The sequence below is a fragment of the Rhinolophus ferrumequinum genome, chromosome 8 (assembly GCF_004115265.2).
Source record: "Rhinolophus ferrumequinum isolate MPI-CBG mRhiFer1 chromosome 8, mRhiFer1_v1.p, whole genome shotgun sequence".
Classification (NCBI taxonomy): Eukaryota; Metazoa; Chordata; class Mammalia; order Chiroptera; family Rhinolophidae; genus Rhinolophus; species Rhinolophus ferrumequinum.
Genome location: NC_046291.1, coordinates 54339697 through 54366302, shown reverse-complemented (window position 1 = coordinate 54366302; position 26606 = coordinate 54339697). Strand labels below are relative to the sequence as shown.

At 34.5% G+C, this 26606-nt stretch overlaps 1 protein-coding gene across 13 annotated transcripts in view; it reads left to right on the top strand.

Annotated features, from left to right (window-relative positions):
• The window catches only part of PPIG (peptidylprolyl isomerase G), a 47925-nt gene extending 21818 nt beyond the window's left edge, over nucleotides 1-26107 (top strand). For all 13 annotated transcript variants that reach the window (XM_033111536.1, XM_033111535.1, XM_033111528.1 and 10 more), the window contains 7 exons: nucleotides 1031-1060; nucleotides 1152-1291; nucleotides 11755-11965; nucleotides 15407-15574; nucleotides 16678-16765; nucleotides 19802-19938; nucleotides 20126-26107. In XM_033111536.1, the coding sequence (XP_032967427.1) occupies nucleotides 1031-1060; nucleotides 1152-1291; nucleotides 11755-11965; nucleotides 15407-15574; nucleotides 16678-16765; nucleotides 19802-19938; nucleotides 20126-21233 (1882 nt within the window). In that variant the 3' untranslated portion in view covers nucleotides 21234-26107. The remainder of the gene's footprint in view (nucleotides 1-1030; nucleotides 1061-1151; nucleotides 1292-11754; nucleotides 11966-15406; nucleotides 15575-16677; nucleotides 16766-19801; nucleotides 19939-20125) is intronic.
• Nucleotides 26108-26606: the final 499 nt, after the last annotated feature.

Below are 26606 nucleotides of genomic sequence, written 5' to 3'. Positions count from 1 at the left end.
GAAAATTTTTTAGTAGTATTGTGTGTGCTTTAGCCAAAGGTTAAAGTCTTTTTGATAAGATTTTTAAAAAATAATAAATCTTATAGAGTGCCCATCTTCAGTCCACGGTACCAGTATGTCCTAGCAGCTACTCAAGTATCAGTGTTCTTAACTACAAAGCTTTAAAGCTGGCATGGAGAAAGAAAGGATTTTTTTAAATTGCTTCATTTGCAAAAAAAGACTTGTTGCTTATTTTGGGTATTGTCCAAAGTTTTAATCAAGGTCTTTTTCTTCAACGTGATGCTTATGTCAGGGTTAACAAACCCAAAGGTCTATAGTTCTTAGGCAACTAATATAAGCAATAAAGCTTGCTGGGACAAGAAACTAAATTGTTAATTCCTGTATTAAAGAAGATGGGATTCTCAGCCTGGCCAATTTGTCATGTGCCAGGTGCCATATCTTCCACTTTTCCAGAAGGTCTGAAATCTGGATTTTTGTGTAAAAGTATCCAAAATTTAAAATATTCGCAGCTAATTTAAAAATTTATAAACACTATATGGATCATTTTCAAAAGAAAATGTGAGGGCCATCAGAATATGATCTGTATTTTAACTGTTTAAAATGGTAAGATTGAAAACACTAATGTTAAACCTATCAACTGGTGAAATGGTTTGATAAGTTATGGTATGTTCATATAATAGAACATTATACAACCATGAATGTTCAATGAGAACCCAGTCACATGCAAGAAACATAGGTGGATAGAAATAACACCAAAAATGTCAACTTTAATTACATGTGCATTTTCAACAATGTGTAGATATTAACTTTTACAATCAGAAAAAGTTTTTGAAAATTCGTTATGTGGAAAGCATCTTACATTCTCTTCTACTTAAAGTTAAGGTAATAAGATTCTATTATGTTTAATATATGTGATTTGTTTGTTTGCAACTTTGTTTCCAATGCAGTTATTTTCTTTTCCTTTTTAGAGATGCTAACTTTGTTTTTCTCTGACTTTGTTTTTATTCTTCTGTCTGATGATTTCCAAAAGAACAACGAAACCAACTCCTCATTTAGATGGGTAAAGATTATTTTAATTTATTTTATAACCTACTTTAAATTAGTATTAAAATAAGAAGCTTTTATTTAATCATCTTTACTTGACTCTTTAGGCATCATGTTGTTTTTGGACAAGTGATTTCTGGGCAAGAAGTTGTGAGAGAGATAGAAAACCAGAAAACAGATGCAGCTAGCAAACCATTTGCTGAGGTGCGGATACTCAGCTGTGGAGAGCTGATTCCCAAATCTAAGGGTAAGAATTACATATTTCTGATAATTCTTGGGCATATAAAACAAGTGGGGACATTCTAAATAGTTGGCATGAAATTCACATTACAGTGAAAATAAATATAATGCTTTTATGTCTTTAATATATTTTTGTGTGTTTTAAATGTGTTTTATCTTCATATTTTGTTCATTTACCACAGAATCGCTTAACTTTTTCTTGTTATTAATTTGTAGTAATTTGTCCTTCTGCTTCCACTTTGATTTTGGGGTTTTTAAAAAACTGTAGTTGTCCAAATAGCATGGACAATAAATACTCTTCTAAGGAAAAAGATGATGGAAAGAAGATGACAATTGAAGAAAATAATATAGATTAAGAAACTTCAGGGGAATAAATTATTTCCCCTTAATTCACTGCTTAGATTCAGAAGCATCTGGCATGTTTGAGAAACTTCGTTTATTTAGACCAGACATTTGAAGTTAACATTGATATTTTGATATGATATTATCCGAAATGTTAAGAACTTTGTTTTTAGTAAATATTTGTCTTTATATTACATATGAAATGTGTAACTGCTACCATTTGTTACAGATACTGGATCTGACACTCAAAAGTAACGGGATGAGATTACATTCAAACCTGTGCAGAAAGCAATAAAATATTAAATTGACTCTCTTTGTATACTTCCTAGTCTAGGGACCAATAATATCAGTACTTAGTTTTTCATGGTTAACAAAGGTGAGAGTCATCTATAATCTTACTGATCCTCACAATAATCCTATAATATTATTTCCCCTATTTTACCGATGAAGATATATTTACCACATCAGGGAACTAAGCATCAAACCCAAGTTTGCTGCCTCCAGATCTAAAGCGCTTTCTGTTATGTGTTTCTAATTCATTAACATTCCTTTCAGAATTGCCCAGAGTAGAACATTGTATTTTCAAGTTTGAGGCATACTGATTTGCTCTGTAACATTTAGAAATAAGCACATTTTGATTTGTTTTAATTTAAAAAGACCCAGGATGGTCAAAGAGAAAGCTTATGTTTAATTTTCTGCCTCTGCATTCCATTTTGATTCTGATGATTTTCTTCTGTATCATATCAAATATGTACCTCATAAACCATTGCAGGAATATACTGCAGCTCATAATGGGAATGTTTATATAGCGTCTTGGTGTTCACGTGTCTGGCTCTCCTCATTTACAAACAGCACATGTAATGCATGCTTTGTGTTCGTGAAGATACAGTGAAGAATGAGGTGTTGTTGAGTATCTTACATTTAAAATTTATTTTTTAATTTGCAATTACAGTTGATATACAATTATATGTAATTTTCAGGTATACAACATGGTAATTAGGCATTTGTATACATCATACATTTCTTAAAAAAAACCTAAAAAGCAGTCTGTATTAATGTTTGCAAATTTTAGACCCTGAACCTACTGATCTTTAATTCTTCAAAGTGTTGTACAATTGAAATATTTTAGTTTAAGGCATTATTTCTTCCCACATCATCTAGTAAACCTTCATCTTCTGTTCTCTACATAACTTTTTTTTCTTACATTTTGTAATCTTTAAGTCTCTTGTGTTAGGATCTATTCTCTGCTTATAAAAGTTAAGCATGCTGTGCAGTTTATATTTTTAGAAAGATTTTGAAGTAATCTTACATTTTAAGCCGTAAACAGTTATAAACTAGTAAATTTGGTGTAAAGATTCTTTTGGTATTAAAAGATCAGTGTTTGAATATTTGCTGAAAGGATGACAAAGTGAATGAATGTCACTCTTTACATATTATTTATGCCTTTATAATGTATTTTCACTTGAAGAGAATAAATGGTAATTTTGCCCATGCTGTTGTGGTCAGGAAGTTGTGCTGAAAGTTGATGTAGCATATTAGTGAATGTTCCTAAAACACGCACGAAGGAAGCATAGTATGTTTTAGCAGTTGGGGAAAATTTGGCCCCTTATTAGTATCTGCCTAGGAGTTCCTGCAAAGGTCCCATTTGATTTAAGCCATACCTCCCATGCCTATGCTATTCTGAATAACACTGGAAAGCAAAAGGAAAAGATCTTTATGTTTGAGATCACACAGTTTGGTACTTATTCTACAGTCCTTCGATTACCATTCAGAACATTAGTTGGAGTGGATTTTGTCATGCATTTACGTAATCTTTTTTTAGGCAGAGCTGTGTCTAACATCCATTTTAAAAGTTTCATGGCCTCCTTACAATTTTAAATCAGGAAGAGTCAAAAAGCTTTGTGCAACAATGTGGAGTTCACCATCATTGCAATTAAAACGTTGCGTGAGAGATTTACACCTCAGTTTAAAAAGAAAAAAATACAGAATCTTTTTTTTCCCCCCTAACTTCCTGAAAGAAAACAAAAGGACTTCTGAAGAAATCTGACTGTCTCGGCTCACTTGTATGTGGTCTTGGTGAGTCTGGGCAACCTTCATGGGCCTTTCTTCCTTTATTATTTGCAAGATTGGAAATTCTGCTTTTTGTAGCTATTTGAACGTGCCTAGGAAGGTTCAGAATCTGAGAAAAGAACCTTCCAACAGATGCAGAGATGGAACTCTGGAGGCTAATAAAACTATAATACATCTCTATAGAGGCTGTCAAGGGGCAGAGTGGAGGATAGAACACAGACCTCCTGAGACTGAAACTACTACCTTGAGTAAGGTACTTCCTGGTTTTTCATGAGTTGGCATGACTTCAGGTCATGCTGGTCTTTTCAGCTTTCATTGCAGTTGTTTAAAGAGACATCTGTCCACCTTGGCCATACAACAAGAGATGGAGTCATTGCTGTTTACACAGAAACAGAAGTTCTGAGTTGTGGCAACATGGCAATATGTAGTTATATGAGCAGAAATTTTGCACACACGTGGCAGGAAGCAAATTGGTTGGCAATACAGAAAAAAGCACAATAGAGGAAGCAGCTGGTGAATCTTGTACTCAGGAGACTGTGGAGAAGAATACCAGAGACTCATTTTTATGATGAGAGAATCCCATTTATGTCCTTACTCTGGAATTAAGAGCCATGGTGATGCTACTTTTTACTGGAAAATAGTGGGACGTTTAGAAACTTTGAAAAAGGAGACCAGTAATATAGAATGAAAATATCTAAAGGAAACCTATTTTAGGAATAGTTCTCTTTATTTCAAATTTTATTTTCTTGATGGCCTAGAAATTTTCTTCAATATAAAGTTTTCATGTGGAATTCATTGGTATAACATTTATAGATCTCAAATAAACTAATGAGGCAGCATTTTCTCACCTTAGATTTTTTACAAATAAAATGTTCTGCACTTACGGAGTTTGTTGTCAAGTAAAGTCAATGCCTATTTAATAGCATTACACCGCACCCTACCCCACCCCACCCCCAAAGAAGATCCGTGAACAGGTTTGGGAAATTCTTTTACGTAGTGATAAGCAAACTACATAATCTAAAATAAACTAACCAGAAATGGCTGAAGAGTTGGAAGTGCTAACTCATTTGTAATTCCCTTTCATCCATTTTGATTCTTAACTTGCATTGTGGTTTTGCTGTTAGTTTCCTTTTGTCTTACAGGATACTTATATGCTTGTAAAAGATATTTTGAAATAGATTTTGTGTATGTGGTTAGGCAGGAGGTAAGATTTTTTGGAGTGAAGAATGAAAACAATAGTTGTCATACTTGGAAGTTTTAAAGTTTCTTCAATTTTTAAATGTAATACATTCATTTGGCTCAAAATTTAGAGTATAAAAGGATAGTCAGTAAAGTCGTCGTTCCATCCTTGCCCATCGTTTCCCATTTCCACATTTTGTATATCATTCTACATGTATGTGACTGTTGATCGTGTAAGATCAATTCCTAGAAATGGAATTCAGATTATAGGGGTCATGGATTTGTAATTTTGGTAGACATTGCCACTAGAATATAGGAAAATAAAATTTCTCTATACTCTTTGTAGAACCACACATTATCAAATGCTTTTATCGTTGCTAGCCTAAAAGGTTTTTTTTTTAAAGCTAGTTTTAATGAGCATTTCTCTAAACTGTTTGTTAGCATCTCTTAGAGACCCATTTATATTTATTTTTATATGAACTGATTGTTAATTTCCCTTACCCTCTATTTGAACCCATTCTACTACTCTTCCTTCCTGAAATTCCAATCCTCCTGTTATTTTCTGTTTGGAGGGCTTTCTTTTGCCCCCCCCCTTTTTTTTTTTTAAATTGGGGAACAGTGTGTCTCTCTAGGGCCCATCAGCTCCAAGTCAAGTCTTTGTCCTTCAGTCCACTTGTGGAGGGTGCAGCTCAGCTCCAAGTCCAGTCACCATTTTCGATCTTAGTTGCAGGGGGCACAGCCCATCATCCCATGTGGGAATCGAACTGGCAAGAGCTTGCGCTCTAACCACCTGAGCCATCTGTCCTCCCCTTGCCATTTTTTTAAGGGTAGGTCTGCTGGCAATGAATTGACCTAGTTTTCTGAAAATGTCTTTATTTTGCGTTCATTTGATGAATATTTTCACTGAATGTAGAATTCTGGGTTGATAGTTCTTTCAGCACATAAAAAAGTGTCATGCCACTTCCTTCTGGTCTGTCTGGTTTCAAATGAGATGTGTTTTGTCTTTCAAATTGTTGTGCTCCTGTAGGTAACTTAATATTCCTCTCTAGCAGCTTTCAGTATTTTATTTTTGTCTTTCTTTTTTAGAAGTTTTATTTTGATGTGTCTTGGTGTGGATTACTTAAAGTTTATCCTGTTTTAGGTTTGCTTAGCTTCTTGAATCTGTAGATCTGTACGTTGGACCAGATTTGGGAAATTTTCTGCCCTTCCCTCCCCCCGACCCTCAACAGTTTCAAACTTTTCCTCCTGGGATTCTGATGTCACAAATGTTAGATTTTTTGTTTATTGTTCCACAATTCTCTCAGGCTCTGCTCATTTTTTGTTTATTTTCTCTGGTGTTCATATTGGGTCATTTCTATTGGTCTGTCTTCTCGGTCACTGACACTTTACCATCTCTACTCTGATATTGAGCATGGTTAGTGAGGTTTTCTTTTTGGTTATTGTATATTTCTTTTCATTTAGTACTTTATATCGTCTCTTTTTCTGAATTTTTTTCCCCACTTTTTGTTCATTTGCTTAAAGAGTTAATAATTGGTCTGTATTTTGAAGCATTTTTAAGATGGCTTCTTTAAATTCCTCTTCAATTCCAGTATCAGTATTCTGGGTGTTGGCATCGTTTGTCTTTTTTTATTGTCTTTTCTCATGAAGCTGCAATTTCCCTGGTTCTTAGTATTATTCGTGATTTTTTTTTTTTTTTAATATCCTGGACATTTGGGGTATTATGGTATAAGACTCTTGATTCTGTTTAGGTTTTCTGTTTTAACAGGCAGTCACCTTATTTAGGTTTAACACATAGGTCCTGGCCTACCTTTGCGGACTGTGGTTTCAATAATTAAATTTTCAGAGCCCTTGCAGTACTATTCAGTTGTGCTTTCTCTGTGTGCTACCTAGGAGCTTATCTGAAAACCTGGATGCTATTAACAATGCTGTTTAATTCTCAAACCTTTTGCCATATTCTGGTCAATTTCACTTGGTGGTCTGTCCAGGACTTCATATATAAGTTTAAACAATCTATTTCTACAGCTTCCTTCTCTCTTGAAATCCATGCCACTTGCCAGTGCAGGGAGGGGCACCAAAACCCAGGCTTCACATTTGGTCTCCGCTGACATCACTCTGCCAAGGAAAAGGGGGAACACGCTTGCTGTCACGGGGAAAGGGGGTTGGTGGTGGAGTAATAGGAGGTAAATTGAAAATCCAAGTTCTCTACTTTGTCTCTGCTGACATAACCGAGATTTTATTTTCTTGGTATTTATTTACTTAGAGTAGGGCAAGTATTGGTAACGAATATTTTTAGTCCTGTTACACCAGCCATCCTTCCCAGTCTTTTCTCTGGAGAGAACTTTTCTTGGGGCTTTTGAAATTGTGTCCCATTGGCCTTTCTGAATTTCAGGCTTCCCCAGCATGAAGTCAAGGTTATATGAAAGGCAAATTGAAACCATCATGTCATTCTCCAGAGATCCCTGGCCATTCTGCCTTCTTTCTGTTTTTCAGTCTTACGTTTGTTTTTTTGCATTATGTCTCGAGTTTCTACTTATACTTGGCAGGTTAGGGAGAGATGAATCTATTTCATCTTACACAGAATTGCCCCATTCCTCTTTTGAAGCTTTTTACCTCATATAAAAATCTGCCCTTTTTAAATCCAGAATCTACTCATCCTTAATTTAAGCCTGTAAGGTACTTTGTTCAATGCTTATTAGCACTCTGTAGGTACTTTAAAGGTATTACTTTCTGCTAGCTTTTCCTACTCCTATTTCTAATCCTAATATAGTTAATTCTGCTGTTCAGGTTGTTTTGAAAACATGCATTTGTTCCATTTGATTGATATATTAGAAAACAATTTGAAGATAACACCAGTTTCACCTATCACTGTGCATGACTTTGTCTATAAGAAACACTAAGTGAATTCAGAAAACCATACCCAGCTGAACAGCTTCACATATGCAGATCCTCAAATATCTACTAAGCTACCTCAGTTCATCACTTGAGTTATGAGCCACACCTAAGCACAATCTGCTAAAACTTTCCATCTGCTTTCAGATCATCCTCCTACTACTTTACAGTAACTCAAAAGCTGCAACCCTTCTGACGTTCACTTCCACAAGCAAACCCCAGGTCTTTTTCAAAGCAGTATTGTCATATTTATGTATTTCTTAACCATTTAACGTGTAAAAATCTGCCATCTTGATTAGTTTATTTTGATGTGTCACTGATGAAGTTTCTGGGTTTTGTGCCCCATTTTTCCAATAGGCCATGTGGCTTTTATTTTGCAGTTTTTCATAGCACAGTGATTTATAGCAACACAAATGTTGTATAACTAACTGTACTTCTACAAAGCCTTTCTACTTAACACTTGTCCTTGCTGACCATACTCACTTCTAAATTCATATACAATCTATAGTCAGAGTTTCTAGAAAATTTAGTAAGTGTATATTTTCCAATGCTGTTTGCTATTGAATTCAAACATGTTGATCTTACTTTCCAAGTAGATTGTAAACTCTGCAAGGGCAGAGCACATGTCTTATAAAGTTCCCTGTGGAACTTCCCCATATATTCTACAATTCTTTCTCGCCATGTCTGAGCTTCACATTGAGTATATATCTAATACAAGTCAGTTAAACTAAGTTGCTGATCAGAGAAGGATAAAATTTCAGTCAGATTCACAGTGTACCTAAATCATATATTTAAATTTAGGTTAACATAGATTTATAACTGAAGCTACAGTCTATTAATAGAGTGTAATATAGTATTGATACTGTTGTGTATATTTTTTGCCTTATTACTCTTCTGTTGTTTAACTGCCATTTCTCAGTCATACTCTGGGCTTTTTTGGGGTTTTTTTTTTGTATTTCTTTTTTTCCTTAGAAGACTCATAGGAAAAGGGCACATAAATTAAAATTTACACATAATATGGACAGATATGAAAAGGGGAGCTTTTTCAACCTTAGAGGAACTTTCCAAACTCTCTTCCAGGGCATCTTTCCTAAAATCAGTTTCTTTTCCTTTTAAAGTTGATGTCATCTGATAGGCAGATAAAATTACCATAAAAATACTTATAAATCTCATTCTGGCTTTCCATATTGTTGTAATATCTTGCTTCACTCAACTGCATTATTTAGTGTAAACTAAATAATCGTCATTTGAAATATATTTAATACATTTGGTGGGGAGAATAGACTTGCTTTTTAAAGAAATGAACTACAACGTATTTCTCATAGGAAAGAATCCAAAGAATGCAAAATAAATATAAAAGTTGGAATTAATGAAAGCTTTGTTAATCTTGGGGTAAAGCATTACTACTATATTTCGTCGAGTAATTTTAACAGCTATGTTTTGTGCTTATGTGGAATATTTTTATTTTACTTACATATTGTGTGGTCTCCAATATTTTTATTTAGAGTTACTCATTCATTTGAATTTATTTTCTTCCTTAGATTCTTTGAGTTTGATCCCCTCCCGCATCCCTCAGATTTTTAGTATATATCAGTAGATTTTTTTATTGTAAGGTTGTATATGTTTGCAAAGCCAGTCTGCCTCACCAGCAACAGTGGTCTTGGGTTCAGGTTAACAACTGAACTCATGGGACAAGGTAGGCTTCACTCAGCAATAAGTTTATTTACCTTTACCTTTAAGTTTATTTACCTTTAAGAAAGGATACAGGACAGAAAACAGCACAGCTTACGTAGCAACAGCGTAATGAAAATCTCACGTATTCCGGGCAGAGCTTGCACACGTCCCAGGCATCTCACACTTGGTATTTTCATGATCCTGAGGGGCACAACTAGGTGAGGAAAGACCACCTTAGTTCAGTAAAGCCATCACCTCTGGGTCCCTTCAGCTTTTTTACCTTGTTCCCACTCTCCAGTAGCGTGCCACTCTTACTAGAAAAGCAATTTTGACTGAACTACAAGTCCTCGACCAAGTGTATATAGTAACTTCAGCCAGATTCTGACTTATTTTGGATTTAGTGCATGTCTATAAAGTCTGAGTTAAGAGTCTCAAGAATGATTTGGCCAAATGCCAAATTTTTAAGTCTTCCTGAGACTAAAGAAAGGTTACAAACCAGCTGTTAAACCTTCCAGTTAAGGTCTATAAACATACACCCAGCAGTCAATCCAAATAAATACTTTTGTCATTGATTTTTCTTTTATTGAAAATATTAACATACAGGGAAGTAATTGAAATAGTACAACAAAACACCCATGTTCATTACCCAGCTTCAACGGTTAATTCATGGCCAATTTCGTTTTTTACCTCTGGTTGGCCAGTTCTCCATTTCCTGTTATTTTGAAGCAGATTCTGGGTATGACATTCTATTGATAAATATTTCATTATTTATCTTTAAAATGTGACTCTTTAAAAACATAACCAATACCATAATAACATGTACATGTATGTGCACATACATATTCCTTAAATATCAAAAATCCTGACAGTATTCAAATTTCTAATCGTTTCATTGATGTTAATTTTTTGATGTTTGAATTTGAATCCAAATAAGGTTCAAACATTGGAGTTGGTCTTGAAAGTTTTTTTGTTTTTGTTTTTAATAGATTCCACTACCATCTCCTTTTATTTGCTTGAGATTTGTTGAGAAGTCTAGCTCATTTGCCCTGTAGTGTTTCCCATTATTGTACACACTGGATTTTACTGATTATGTCTTTATATGTATGTTCCTTCTGTGCTTCCTATTTTGTATACTTTTGAAGTTCTAGAAAATCGATCAGATGCAGGTTTTTGGTTTTTTTTTTTTAATTCCTGTGGATAGGAGCAAGAGTCACATAGGGCAGGTTGCCTTTGTGCTCTGCAGCAGCCATTGGTGATTAGTACCTCATTAGGAGTTGTCACATTGTGATATTCTAACTATGATTCCTTCTTCATTTATTCCTGGAATACTTCTGATAAAGAGCATCACCTTTTCATCTACTATTTAGTTAGCCAGTGGTACAGTTCATATAGAAAAAGGATTAAGTGCTTTATATTTTATTTACAAATATCATTATGAACTGATGGATTCTAATATACTGATGTGTTCCAGTTTATTGTAGTTATCTGTATATCAATGTTTTCTCATCTTTGGCCTAAATTCACTTCTTTAATTCCACCATGGTTTGAATTAGAATACCTTTAGATGGGTCAGGCTTTATCCAGTTTGTCTTATCTTTTGCCTGCATTACACCAGGTTAACATTACTAATTTATGTTAGTTGCCGAGTCCTTAAAGCATTTGAGTTTTGGGAACCCTTTTAAAATTATTGCTTCCTTAACCCAAAACAAAATTTTAATTTGAAATTATTTTTTGTAGAAACCCCAAAATATCGTTATCAATAATTAGTAAATAACTATCCTCTGTTGTAAGTCTTTTCTCTAACTTACAAATTTCTTAATCATCAGGGAATGTTCAGGCATTGAAACAAGCCCATGCCAGTGGACTTGTGTTTCTTATCTTTCAACAAAGTATTTTATACTTCATACAAAGTTGTTTTTTTTTTTCTTTTCTGTTATTTCTCTCCTCTAGTTGTACCTCCAGTCTTGATTATAAGAGAAAAAGTTGAAAACTACAAGATTAAAATCTGGGATTCTTAAATATTACTTCTGTGCTTTTTTATAAACTGTGTTATTCAGATGTTTCCTAAAATAACTTAGTTTATTGTTTTAGACTTACTTAATATTTTTCCAGAATTCTTTGGTTTACTAGCTGCAACTCTAACCCGTGAATCTGGGTATCTGGGTTCTAATCCTGACTCTTGACTCCATTCCTGTACTCCTCACTTCAAATAGCTGGATGAGCTAAATGTTAAATACTGGACTTTAAAAACATAAATTTCTACTTACAAAGTTTGTCTAAAAAGTATTGACTAAAGACCTGTTATTTTTATTAAAGCTAAGAAAGAAGAAAAGAAGAAGCATAAATCCTCCTCCTCCTCCTCCTCATCCAGTGACTCAGATAGCTCAAGTGATTCTCAGTCCTCTTCTGATTCCTCTGATTCTGAAAGTGCTTCTGAAGAGAAATCAAAAAAAAGAAAAAAGAAACATAGGAAAAATTCCCGAAAACACAAGAAAGAAAAGAAGAAGCGAAAGAAAACCAAAAAAAGGTCTTAATTTTATTTTTGCAATACTAGATTTATATTCTAATTCCCTTCTGTTTATAAATAAATCTACTGGGATTTCGGATCGATTATATGGGAACATTAAAATAGAAATATTTTGTAGCATGAAGATAAGACCGTCTTGATATTCCACAGTCTATAAATTAAATGGGGGTACATTCATCTTCATTTTCTTTTATTTTAATAATTTATTTTTCAATTACAGATGATATACACTATTATTAGTTTCGGGTGTACAACATCGTGATTAGACATTTAAAAAACTTACGAAGTGATCAACTCAAAAAAACTAGTACCTATCTAACACCATACATCATTATTACAATATTATTGACTGTATCCTCAATGCTATACTTTACATTAATCCCTTCCCCTTTTTCACCCAACTCCCTCCCATCTGGCAATCATCAAAATGTTCTCTGTATCTATGAGTTTGTTTCTGTTGTGTTCATTTATTTTGCTTTTTAGATTCCACATATAGGTGAAATCATATGGTGTTTGTCTTTCTCTTTCTGATTTATTTCACTTAGCATAATACCCCCGTCTTTGTCCATGATGTTGCAGATGGCAAGATTTCATTCTTTTTTTATGGCAGAGTAGTATTCCATTGTGTGGGTGTGTGGGTGCATGTGTGTGTGTGTATGTGTGTCTGTGTCACTTTATACATTCTTCTACTTATGGACACTTAAGTTGCTTCCATATCTTAGCTGTTGTAAATAATGTTGCAGTGAACATATGGATGCATATGTCTTTTTGAATTAGTGTTTTGGGTTTCTTTGGATAAATACCCAGAAGTGGAATTGCTGGGTCCTTCTTTGTTTCTTGTTGTAGCCTTTGTTTTAAAGTCTATTTTGTCTGGTAAAAGTATTGCTACCCAGGTTTTTGTTTTTCTTTTCTATTTTCATTAAATTAATCTTTTTCTATCCCTTTACTTTCAGTCTGTGTGTGTCTTTGTATTGGAAGTGAGTCTTACAGGCAGCATATGTAGGGACCTCGTTTTCTTATCTATTCAGCCACCCTATGTCTTTCGTGGAGCATTTAATCCATTTACATTTAAAGTCATTGTTGATAGATGTGTAGTTATTACCATTTTATTATTCACATTTTTACTCTTTTTTTTCCTTAAAGAAGCCCCTTTAACATTTCTTGTAATATTGATTTGGTAGTGATGAATTCCTTTAGCTTTTTCTTATCTGGGAAGTTCTTTTTCTGTTCTTTGATTCTAAATAATAGCTATGCTGTGTACAGTAATGTTGGTTATAGGTTCTTTCTTTTCATCTTTGAATATTTTGTGCCAGTCTCTTTTGTCCTGCAAAGTTTCTGTTGAGAAATCAGCTGACAGTCTCATGGGAGCTTCCTAAAGTTTTGTTCTATTTCATTTGCTACATGTTTCTTTGTCTTCATTTTACCTGCCTCCCTGTGTTTGTTTCTTTGTATTAGGTAGAGCTGCTGCATCTCCCAGTCTTGGTAGAGTGGCCTTAAATAGTAGGTGTCCTGTTGGGTTCAGTAGCACAGTCTTCCTGGTCACCAGAACTGGATGCTCCAGGTGTGTCCCTTGTGTGGGTTATGTGTGCCCTCCTGTTGTAGTTGAGAGATGTGGTTGCTTTTGGGACATCAGTGGAAGAGATTGATCCTCATGCTGATTGGTTGTGAGGACTGGTTGTATGTAGCTTCAGTGGAGGAGCTGTTGTTCCTCCTTGCGGAGCGGGATTTGCTTTAGCAGGGCTCTGGTGGCTGCCAAGTCTGCCCTTTAGGTGTGTCATTTGTGGAGGTGTTTGGGTCGTACTCTGGTTTGGCCTAAAGCTGGCCACTGAGTGTATTGGTTCTGGGGTCCCTTGGGAGAGGCTGTAATGTAGGCCACAATCAGGTGCTGCCTTTGCCCTGCCTGGGCCACTTGGTGTGCGCTACAAAGTGATCTGCAGATGGTTGCTACTTGTAATGGGCTTGGAGGTGTCTGAGAGAGGCTAAACTGTGAACCAAGGCTGGCTACCACTAGTGCCGGGCATGGGGCTGCTTATCAAGAGGTACAGGACACACCAAGGCCAGATGCTACTTGTTTGGGGTTTGTGAACCTTTGAGAGATTTTAGGAAAGTTCACAATATGAGTCAAGACAGGCTGTTTATATGAAAAGCCACTGGAAGCTGCTTGAGTGGGCCAAGGTCTCAGGGAATCACCAGAATGGGGCAAATGGTGTTAGCTAGGTTGTTGAAGACTCAACCTTACTGTGTGTGCAGGCCGGGTGGTAGGAGGACCAGCACTTCTGTCTGGGGAAAAGCCCCCTCTCCCCAACCCTCTCTCTAAAGCCAGACAATTCAGTTCCTCCCCATATCCCCCTGATGCCTTTCAAGCTGCTGCCCCAGCACTGGAGCTCAGAGCCAGTGAGTCCATCAGAGTAAGTTTGTGTGTGGACCCTTTAAAAGGAGTGCCTGGGACTCCAGCTGCCTTTCATCTTTTAGCCACATCTTTTAGCCTTTCATCTTTTAGCCACAGTCTCTGCTGGTTTTCACAGCCAGAAGTCATGGGGACTTCTATTCCTGGCACTAGACCTCTGGGCTGGGGAGCCTGGTGTATGGCTGGGACCCCTTGCTCTTCAGGGGGTCCTGCAAAGCTGAGATATTCCTCCTTATTTTTAACCGCCACACGTGGCTGTGGGACCATCTCATTCTGCATCTACACCTAGTCTGGACATGGCTTCTTCTCTCTTTCCTTAGTTACACGACTTTTGTTTAGCTAGAGTTCAGGTGATTCTCAGTGATGGTTCTGCAGTTGTAATTTTGGTGTGGTTGTGGGAGCACATCATTTTCCTACTCCACCATCTTAACCAGAAGCCCATTCATTTCCATTTTCAACAAAACTATTGTTTATTTTGTCTGAACTCAATGAAATAATGCTTTTGGTTTTATAGGTTTGTATTTGTGGTAGGAATACAGTATTAATGAGAATTACAGGAAACTAACAGTTGTCTTGCTTTGTTGTTACTTGTTTCGCTCCTCTAAGGGCATAAGGGTAGAAAGCAGATAATGTCAGCATATTTACTTTCTTTGTTTTGTGTGGAATAATATGTTTTATGCTAAAATTTGTCTTTATATGCCTATTGCCTCTAAAGTAATTAATTTCTTTACCTATATTTTGAAGTATTTTAAATTTATCAGAATGCATTGCCTATGGAGAGTCATATTTTGATTCATTTTATTGGGAAATAGTTTTTAAGAATGTGGCAACGGAAATATTTGGTTTAGGTTTTTGGTTGGTCACTTGGTTTGTCAGATGCATGAAGGAAGATTTTCCCCATGGAATTGCACCTTTGGAGGGGTACAGGATGGTGTACATATTGTGACATCTTCCAAAGGAAAGAAATACTAACCGCTGGAAATTTGGGGTAGGCACATAATAACCAAATTAAACTTGTTTTGTCTTCCTATTAGTGCATCTAGTGAAAGTGAGGCTGAAAATCTTGAAGCACAACCCCAGTCTACTGTCCGTCCAGAAGAGATCCCTCCTATACCTGAAAATAGATTTCTAATGAGAAAAAGTCCTCCTAAAGCTGATGAAAAAGAAAGAAAAAACAGAGAAAGAGACAGAGAGAGAGAATGGTATGTGAATGCCAATGTCTTGCACAGTGCCCCACATTCTTTACCATAAACTTTCTAAGTTTCTACTTCTTTTAGACAAGATTTAATTGGTGATCTTGTTTCAAGATTGAAATTTTTTTTTTTAAGAATAATGTTAGTAAAGCTCTTTTTTGCTAACCACATAGCAAAAAGATAAATTGACTTAATTTAAACACAGTTTGAGTAAATGTTACTTTTTAAGAAACTAAACACTGCAAATGCCAAAAAGATATGTTAAGTGGCGTTCTAAACCAATTCTATTTAAAACAAGATAAGTGTTTTACTGTGTTATTTGTATGCATTAAACTTCTAAGGAAGTAAAAACCTTTATTTTTCAATTTCTCTTTAGGGAAAAAAATGCTGTTGTCCTTTTGTAGTTTATGATACTTTGGTAATGAAAATTGATATCATGTTAAATACTTGCAAAATTTTTCTACATAAAAGGTTGAAGTCTTTTACTTATGATCAGAATTATGTTACATAAAAGTAATAAAACTCTGAGCAATCCCCCTATATGTTCACAATACAGTAAAAATATAAAAACGTCTTGCTAATTCAGACCAGTTTTGTTTCTGCTTAATTCACATTAATTACCCTTTCTGCAGTTTTATTACCAATGAACAGCTGCTCATAGGATGATAAGGTACTTTGGAATAAGATAGTTTATAAATTGTTCTCTCACAGCATATAGCCTACTCTGAGCTCTGCTATGTTGATTTTCCTTAGTACCATCAAGTTAACTTTATCTTAGTTAATAATTTTATGACAATTTTATAACAGTGTTTCTCCACAAGACACAATTGGAATTTGGGGGTAGAATAGTTCTTCATCCTCATGCATTACAAAATTTTAGCATTCTTGACTCCTAGGCACTTGGTACCAATAGCACCTGCTAGTTATTGACAGTTGAAAATAATGCTCCTATACGTTTCCAGATATCTAATAGAAATTGATAACATTCCTGCTTGAGAACCCTCGATTATATATAAGATTTAAAATTTATTAGTTTAGATCAGTAAAACTGTGTTTTCCAGATTTATTTTGATAAAATAATGTGTTTGAATTTTCCCTTTGCTTCGTTCTAGTAATCCACCTAACTCCCAGCCAGCTTCATACCAGAGGCGACTTTTAGTTACTAGGTCTGGCAGGAAAATTAAAGGAAGAGGACCAAGGGTAGGTGATTCTTTTCCCATAAATCTTAATAGTATTGTATGAGGTCTGATAATTAAGTACGAGAACTCATCCTATAAAAAGTACTACCTACCTCATTGTTGAATATCACTACGGTCACCTTCAAAGTACTCCCCTTGGGAAGCTATGCACCGATGACAGCGCTTAGTCCACCCTTCAAAGCAATTTTGGAACTTTTTTTCTGGAATAGCCATTAGAGCTGTCGTCGTATTATTCTTGATGTCCTGAATGTCATCAAAATGTCTTCCTTTCAATATTTCCTTTATTTTTGGGTAAAAAAAAGAAGTCATTGGGGGCCAGATCAGGTGAGTAGAGAGGGTGTTCCAATCCAGTTATTTGTTTACTGGCTACAAACTCCCTCACAGACAGTGCCGTGTAAGCTGGTGCATTGTCGTGATGCAAGAGCCATGAATTGTTGGCGAAAAGTTCAGGTCGTCTCTTTTTCATGCAGCCTTTCAGCATTTACAAATAGTAAATGTGGTTAACTGTTCATTTGGTACAAATTCATAATGAATAATCCCTCTGATATCAGACAAGATTAGCAACATTGTTGCAACAAGTTGGTGAACTTAATTGTTGGACCTCGGATTTATCTTAAATAATCTTAGAGTGTTTCTTAAATATTGTTTTACACATTAACTATAACTTAGAATAGATGTGGGTATTGAATTGTATGTTCTTTTTTCTATAGTAACTTCGTGTTAATTACTTCCTAACTGAAAATCCATGGGATGTTAAGGGATTTTCCTTGCACGCATATTTCACATAAAATTATGTCAAGGTCTTTCTTCTGCCCCCTTATTACTTCCTGACCCCTATATCTCTACTCTTGATAAAAATTAATAAAAAGTAAACCTAGTAGTCTTATGTTTTATCATCTTTCTCTTTACTGGATTTTCTCCATCAGAATTTAAATATCTACTGTGTTTTCAAAACTTAGAAACTTGACTATACTTAGTATATTACTTCTTTACTTCCTGCTCATTCGTCAGTCATTTCAGTTTATCTACTACCATTCTGCTAAAAACAGCCATGTGGTCAGCTACATGTCACAAAATCCAGTGGATCGTTTTAGTCTTTGTCTTAATCTCCTTCCTTGTAATACTCTTTCAGCTTTGCTTCCATCATATTTTCTTCCTATTTCTATCTTGAATTTCCAATGCCAGTTCTTCTACCTCACCTTTAAATATTGTAGTACCTCAAGGTTCCAACTATTCTTGTTCTACATATGCTGCTTGGGGCGATTTCCACTCCCACGGCTTTAGTGGCTGCCTAAATGCTTATAACTCAAATTTGCATCTGCTTTTCTGTCACCTACTGGGCGCCTCAAACTCAGCATATACAGTGTTGAACATAAGCCCTTTCTTCAGACCTGATCCCTCCTTTAGATTACTGGTCTCACTGACAGACACCACAGACATCTCACTGTAGAGTTACTTAAGCCTGAAACCCAAAAATAATTGCTTCCCCTTTTTTTCCTGCCTTCTGTATCTTATTGGTCACCAAATCCTGTCAGTTCAACCTCCTAATTAGTCTGAAATTCATCTACTTCTCAAGCTCCACTCCTTCCATCTTAATTCAGTTCATTATTTAGTCTTAGAACTATAAATAACTTCCTGACTGTCCTCCTGGCAGTTTTCAAACATTTTTGTCTTGCAACCTCTTAACACTTAAAAGAGATTGAGGATCCAAAAGGTCTTTTGTTGATGTGGATTATATCTATCAATATTTATACTGTTTTAAAAATTAAAGCTGAGAAATATTTCAAGCACAAGAATATGTAAGCACATATTCCGTTAGATATGAAAGCAAAGGCATCAAAACATGTCAGGTTGTCTCTAAAAAACTCCACTGTTCAGTGATGAACGAATGAAAGTAAAAAAGGCAAGTACTGTGATATTGTGAGAATGATTTTGACCTCACAGATCCTCTGAGTCTTTGGATCCCTATATCACACTTTGAGAGTCACTGATCTAATCCTTTCTCTAAACAGTATCCAGAACGGTCATTTAAATATAAAAATGTGATTATGTCACTCCTTTTCCATTTACCTTAGGATAAATCCAGAATTGTTACCATGGCCTATAAGACCTTACAAAATCTAGTCCTTGCTTACCGCATCAGATTATGTAGTACTGCTTTCCCTTGCTGTTTTTGTCTTTAGCCATACTGATCTATCTTCTGATCATCTCTAAAACATGCTATTTATTCCTGTCTCAGGACCTTCAAACATGGTATTTCTTATGCTTTACATGTTCTTCCTCACCCATCTATCCTCACCCCTTTATACTTTCCTTACTCTTGCTTAGGTAGCTCCTCATACGTATTCTTTAGTTCTCAACTTTTAATTATCATTTAATTTTCACACCTTTTCCCTATACTAGGTCAGATCTCTGTTATATATTCTCTGAGTGCCTATTACTTCTCCTTTTACATTCATCCTAATCATAGCTGTATACATGCTTAACATCTCTGATTATATGTCTGTCTGTGTGTGTGTTCTAGCCTTGTAGAATATAAGTTCCCAGAGAGCAAAATCTCATGTGTCTTGGCTCACTAATGTTTCCTCAGTATGTGGTAGAGTGGTTGGCCATCCTAAGAGCTGAATAAATATTGGTTGAATAAATGAACATCTTATACATTTACTCAGTTTTTCTCATAATCTGGGAAATGTCTGCTTTGAAACATTAAGAATATCTATATCCACATTGCAACTTGGCAGTTTATAAGGGTTCCTGCACCTGTTGTGCTCTAGCATTACTTAAATAGGACAGTTCCATGGAGAAGGGTGGCTAGAGTTTCTGTGGTTAATGCTTCTTTGGAACGTACATTATGACTATTTAAAGAATTTCTGCCTCACTGATTTCCTATCTGAAAATTGGGAAATTTTAGAAATTTCAGAGGATATGGAAATATCAGACATTTTGTTTGAACCTAAAAATATATACACTTTAGCTATTGTTGTAATGCCTTTATTTTTTACGTGTTAATTTTTTTCTCCTTTTTTATTTTCTTCAGCGTTATCGAACTCCATCTAGATCCAGATCAAGGGATCGTTTCAGACGTAGTGAGACTCCTCCACATTGGAGGCAAGAGATGCAGAGAGCTCAAAGAATGAGGGTATCAAGCGGTGAAAGATGGATCAAAGGGGATAAGTAAGATTTAACTATATTATTTCAAATGTAGTGATAAGTATTTTTTTACTATTGTACATTAAATTATTTACAGCCATTTCAATTGTGTTTGAATATCTTAAGGAAGGTAGAATATCATTTTAGCTAATAATGGATATCAGTCTTTCCCTAATAAAATTTCAAAAAAAATTTTTTTCTTATTTTTTAGGAGTGAGTTAAATGAAATAAAAGAAAATCAAAGAAGCCCAATTAGAGTAAAAGAGAAAAAAATCACTGATCACAGGCATATGTCTGAAAGCCCAAACAGAAAAAGTGAAAAGGAAAAGAAAGTTAAAGATCATAAATCTAACAGCAAAGAGAGAGACATCAGAAGAAATTCAGAAAAAGATGATAAGTATAATAAAAACAAAGTGAAGAAAAGGGCCAAATCTAAAAGTAGGAGTAAAAGCAAAGAGAAATCAAAGAGTAAGGAAAGAGATACAAAGCATAATAGACATGAAGAAAAGAGGATGAGGTCAAGGAGTAAAGAAAGGGATCATGAGAATGTTAAAGAAAAAGAAAAGTCGGATTCTAAAGGAAAAGATCAGGAAAGGAGTAGAAGTAAAGAGAAGTCTAAACAATTAGAATCCAAAAGTGAGGAGCATGATCATAATAAAAGTAAGGAAAAGGATAGACGCGCACAGTCTAGAAGTAGAGAACGTGACTTAACTAAAGGCAAACACAGTTACAATAGTAGAACAAGGGAACGAAGCAGAAGTAGGGACAGGAGCAGAAGAGTGCGATCCAGAAGCCACGACCGCGATCGCAGCAGAAGCAAGGACTACCATAGATACAGAGAACAGGAGTACAGGAGAAGAGGAAGGTCACGGAGCCGAGAGAGAAGAGCAACACCAGGAAGATCAAGAAGTAAAGATAGAAGGAGGAGGAGGAGAGATTCACGGAGCTCAGAGAGAGAAGAAAGTCAAAGCAGAAACAAAGAAAAATATAGAAACCAAGAAAGTAAGAGTTCACACAGAAAAGAAAATTCGGAGGGTGAGAAGAGAATGTACTCTAAAAGTCGTGATCATAATAGCTCAAATAATAAGGAAAAAAAGGCTGATAGAGATCAAAGTCCATTCTCAAAAATAAAACAAAATAGTCAGGACAGTGAATTAAAATTTTCCACGTTGAAAAATAAGGAGGATGAGAAGACCATATCCTCAGTGGAAAAAGAAAACCAAAAATCAAAGGGTCAAGAAAATGACCATGTACATGACAAAAATAAAAAATTTGATCATGAATCAAGCCCTGGAACAGATGAAGACAAAAGTGGATGAGTGAGTTGTATAAATATCTTATTTCCATTCTGTCTCAAATTTTAAGTTTTAGAGACTTGCTGATGAATCTTTTATGTTGTTTTCCTCTTTTCATTGTTTTTGAGTTGTTTTATGTTTTTTGGGTTTTTTTTTAAATGTGGACTTTACTGAGTTGATCTTTTGATAATCTGCAACCTGGATAATTTGTACTGCTAAAGTTTTAATAAACTTGAAATGAGAAAAACACTTTGGTGTAATACTGTGTGCTGTGTTTAACTATTTCATGTATGCATTTTTGTATTGCAACAATCAGCCAGTAGCAAACATGCTATTCTGTACCTTAATTTGTGTGATCAGCCAGTTAGAAACCAATATAACTGATTGTTGGAATACATTGTTACAGAAGCTTTGTGTTCATCGTGATTAAAGTAACTTTAGAAGCCACTAGATAGAAGAAGTCTTGTAAAGATTTTCTGATTGCATTTATAATAGAGGCTTGCAGCAGCAGCTTTTAATTACACAGAAGCAGGATCCTAATAACGAGATCTTAAATCATCACTTTCAATTTTATAGTAATTTGTGCTTTAAAATAGATAAATATTTAGTTATTTATATTGTACATCATGTTATTCTTTACAGTTCCATCTGTAGCTTGTTTCATATTAATATTTTTTCCTATATAGCTTTGTTTTACTGTCCATAAAAATAGTTGAGTATTTTTTTCCAGTCGATGTACTGATTGAGGTTGACTTGCTGTTATACAGCATCTGACAAGAACTAGACCATGGAAGATCAGATTGTGATTCTCAATCTATGTTGATTTTGATATGAAGAAATGAAACTTGCTTTTTGAGAGCGTTGTTTTATTGTTAACCTTCTCCAAAATGAAAAAAAGTACTCTCTCGCTAAAACATATTCCTTTGTGCAACTCTTTAAGTTAAATTCTAAAAATTGTTAATATTGACACATTAACTTACAAGATTTCTCATTTTGGCCACTGACCTATATAGAGTTGAATGTTAATTCTGCATGGTTGGTTGTTTGTTTTTTATTTTTATCTTGAACTGATTAACACCCATAGCTGTGAGTTTCAAATGGCAAGTAAATGCATCTTTTCTATATCTGTATCACAATAGGCTATAGCATGTTTATGACTCTGGTTTCTTTCTATTCAGGTGGCTTTATACCATTACCTTTATTTTTTTAGCTTGGCGAATATTGCCCCATGCAGTAGAAAGTTGCGAAATTTGATAGCTCACAGAGTTAAACACTAAAGATATCTAAAGTCCGTTTAGACTTTTATGTGTTGTATATTGCTATTTTTGTGATGTGTGGCCTTTTATTCTGTAACTTTTCTTCTAAATAAAATACTGAACATCCAGCAAACACAAAACCTGCCTCATTTGAAAAGAAATTTCAGAATTCCGATTAATAGCTTCTAGAGTATTTTGTACTTTAATATTTGTCAGTATAGTGTCTATTACCACGATAGCTTCTTGGTAAAAGCAATAGCTTTATTCAATGCTATTTGTACTGAGCAAAGCAATGCTTAACATAATATTTCCCATTATTGATTAATATAGTAATGAAACATAATGTTTGCATAATGAATAGGGTAATGATTATAGATTGTTTGGAATATCTTGAAACAAATATCCAAAGTGGAGTCTTTACAAATTTTTTTTTCCTAATCATAAAAGTTAATAGATATTTATAATAATTCAGGGTAGCTTTGACCACCTTGGGAGTAACTGAATCTTAAATGCCCAAGCTGTATAATCTGTTATATTAAATTAGTTGTTTTAAATTCAGTAAATTGCATTTTAAAAATCTATTATAAATTATTTGAGCTTCAAGAAAGGTGCTATTAAGAAAGGATTTTTAATAAACAATTACATTTAAAAAGAATAACCCATGCTAAGTAAAAATACTATGTTGTCTGATCCCAGAGCTTTATCTACTAAGAATTATAGGCAAGTAACTATAGGGAGGAAATTTTAGTAATTTCTATAAGTAGTATTGTCCTCTTTGGTTTATCAAAAGAGCAACTCCATGCTAAGCATTATTTATAGGCTTTTTTAAAAAAAGCTTTGTTAGTTTTTACAATAGAACAGATAATGGTAAAGGAGTGAAGAAGAGAGACGACAATCGGCTAGATTTCATTCGGAATATAAAGAACATTTAGAAAATGATTAAACAGTATTAACTGTACCTCAAGTCTGCCTTTGCATCTGGATAGCGCATGGCTTAAACAGTCGTTTCCTTCCGTTACATTTTTAATAGTTGTACCACCTTTAGTTAATACTTTGAACATGCTCGTTTTCCTAAAAGTCAGCCAATTAAATTCCTTGTTGTCAAATTGCTTTTATAGTTTTCATGCTTACAGTTTACCTAAAGGTGTCTGACTTAATATCTTCTTAAAGATATTTAAATTGGTTTGTCTTTATTGCAGAATTGGCAACATCTGAGAAATTTTTTCATGATTATTATTTCACGTGAATGCTTTTTTTTGGGGGGGGATAAACCATCTGCCACAGAAATGGGTACAACATAGACATTAATGAACAGTAGAAAAGATGCTGGTTTTAAAACATTTTTTAATTTTAGTTAAGAGTTCATACATACAAAGACCATTGTAGTTTGAGTTCCTTAAAGCCCTGGCAGAAGTTTCTGAGAGTTTGACTGATAAATGTAGCTGCGCAAGGGTGATATTGATTCATACTGGCTTTCCTGAATGGCCTTTGATTCTTGTACCCAGTAGAAGATAGGAAACTGAAATGTAAAAGTTTCCTAATATTATGGACAGGAGCACATCGGGTTTCTAGTATTCTTGAGTAGTGGTATTAACTGACAATTTTAAAATTTGTTTTCAAGTTAGTATATGGAACAAAGTAGCATGTTTTTTAATAAGTAGTTCATTATGCTTCACTCTGGGTGGCAATTTTTTTCATCAGCTTTGAACCTTTTATAGTAAATTTCTATAGAAAGTTGTTCTCTTTACCACCAGAAAGTACTTTAAATATACACAATAGATAGTTGATTATTGTAAAGAAAAATGGGTATTTTTCTGTCTCTTTTTTTGTCTTATTTACTACATTTAATCAGTTTAGTATTCATACATTTACAGTTGAATGAAATCTCCAAGGATTGTAGGTTTATAATCTGTTTATTGTGAAAAGATGTGTTTTGTTACAAATACTTGTTTAAACTCAAGGAAGTGCAGCATTGGCTAACAGCTGCCCATAGTGGGCTTCCCAACTGCCTTTAAAGGATTCAGGCAAATGCAAACTCTGGCCTATGGTGTTACACAAGAAGCGAATAAAGGAAAAGGAAAATCACATAAATTAAAATTCTATCAGCAAAACTGGAGAAGTGAGTTTTTGAGGGTTTTGTTTGTATTTAGGTGCAGGAGGGAGTGGTGGGGTCATTTGTGTTTCTGCCTTTTTCTTTGTTAAAGCAAATTCCTATGCTTACCAAAAGCACATGCTGTATATTTTGTTCCCCTTAGTATGTTTATAGTATTTTGAAGGATTGATAAATGAATTTGGGTATTTGTATGTGGGGATGTTAAAAGTTGTGGCTGCTATATTTGTTGAAGGGGGAAAAAAATGAAGTTCATGCACTTCTTTTCCTAGCTCAAAGTCACTGTGATGTATATTTTTTAATGAAATTTAGGAATAAAGCGGTTGTCACAATTGCAAAATTAGTTCCAAATGCTGCTTCTCTTATCAGACTAGTAACAAACTGTTTTCTGCAAACTGCATTTTACAGAATTTAAACTCTGAAACTATCAACTTTTATAGTTAAACATTGTATTAAATAAACTATAATAAACTTTGTTTTTGTATTTTTAAAATTGTTGTATTAGTTACTCAGCCTTTATTAAGAGCTAAATAATGAAGATAAATCAACTAAAATATGCTTTTATTTTACCCATGGGGATATAGAATTTGTATTAGGAAAAAACTGAGCAGAGTTTAACAATACTGAGCTTCTTTAAGAATTTAGCCAGCAGTGACAATTTCCAGAATGTTTGGGAATAAGTTCTAGTGTAAATGTTTAACTATAATGCTTCAAATTGCAATGTGACTTTGCTTCAGTAAACTTTTAAGGTTACACTTGGAATTGGCATAACTATCTACTGGAATGCTACCATTTGCTTTTTAGTTCCTCCAGATTTCTCAGCATTGGGAACACTGTATTACATGCTGCGCCTGACAGTTTTAATGTAACATTTACTGTTGTAAAGCCATATAAATGTTAATTGACTTGTAAAAAAATTGACTCTGGTTTTTGGTTTCTTGTTTAGTTTTTATTTAAATTAGACATTTAGGGAAAATATACCTACTTGAGAGTTAGTCACAGAAAATATAAGTCGTGGTTTGTATGTATTAACAGGTGAATATTATTAAACTTTCAAATTATGGAGTGTTTTTAAATGCTTTATTTAGCCAGAACAATATGTAAAATGGGAGTGCTTCCTCATATAGACTGTGCAAATTGTGTATTAAAATACTTTTAGTATCGATTTGCTTTTTCCATTTTCATTGCTTTCTAGGTTTCTTTCCTAAACATTTCCTAATCTAATAGTGTGTTTTCATTTTCGGTGCTGATACATAATTTTGACACTTTTTTTCTCAAAGTCCTCTCAATACCCAAAATGTCTTGGTTCGAGTTCACATCTTTGCCACACATTGTAGCTATGGGTTTCTTTTATCAAATGAGTAGACTAGAGCAGTTGTATTTCCACTGCTTTGAGTTTGCTTTGCCAGGCCGTTCTTTTCACTGAATTGTTTTGTGATTAATTTTAAAACTGCATAGCCTTTTTGTTTTTAATGTACTTAATTCTAGTAGAAACCTCAGCCCAGTTGAAAATAAAACAAATGATATGTTTACAGGAGAAAAGCTTATAATGTCTTTGGTGTTTTATGTTATCCTTCACAGTTCAGTTGGTTATAAAACATTTATGTAATTAACCATTTTGTAGAAATTTGTTTCCTGTTTTAAAATGTGAAAGTAACTTTATCCAAAACTAGTAATCATCCCTAAATAAGTCACTCCCTAGAACAATTTACAGCAAAGGATATATGACAGGTTCCCCAGACTTAATTCATTATACCTTTGCACCTCAGTAATTTTAACGTGGTGGCAAGCCTAGTCTAAAAAAAAACAGCAGTTCTATTAAATAGTAAGTTCAAATAGCTAAAGTATGTCCTGACAACTTAGTAGTCATGTGAAAAAAATGAAATATTTTTATTTCACTGTTAACCACAATTTATGAGATGTGCACAATTTAGTCATTGTACTACTCAAACTATTCAGATTGGATGCCATCATAGTCTTATACATATGTTAATTTTTGTGCCATCCTTGCATTTTATCCCAGCAACTGCT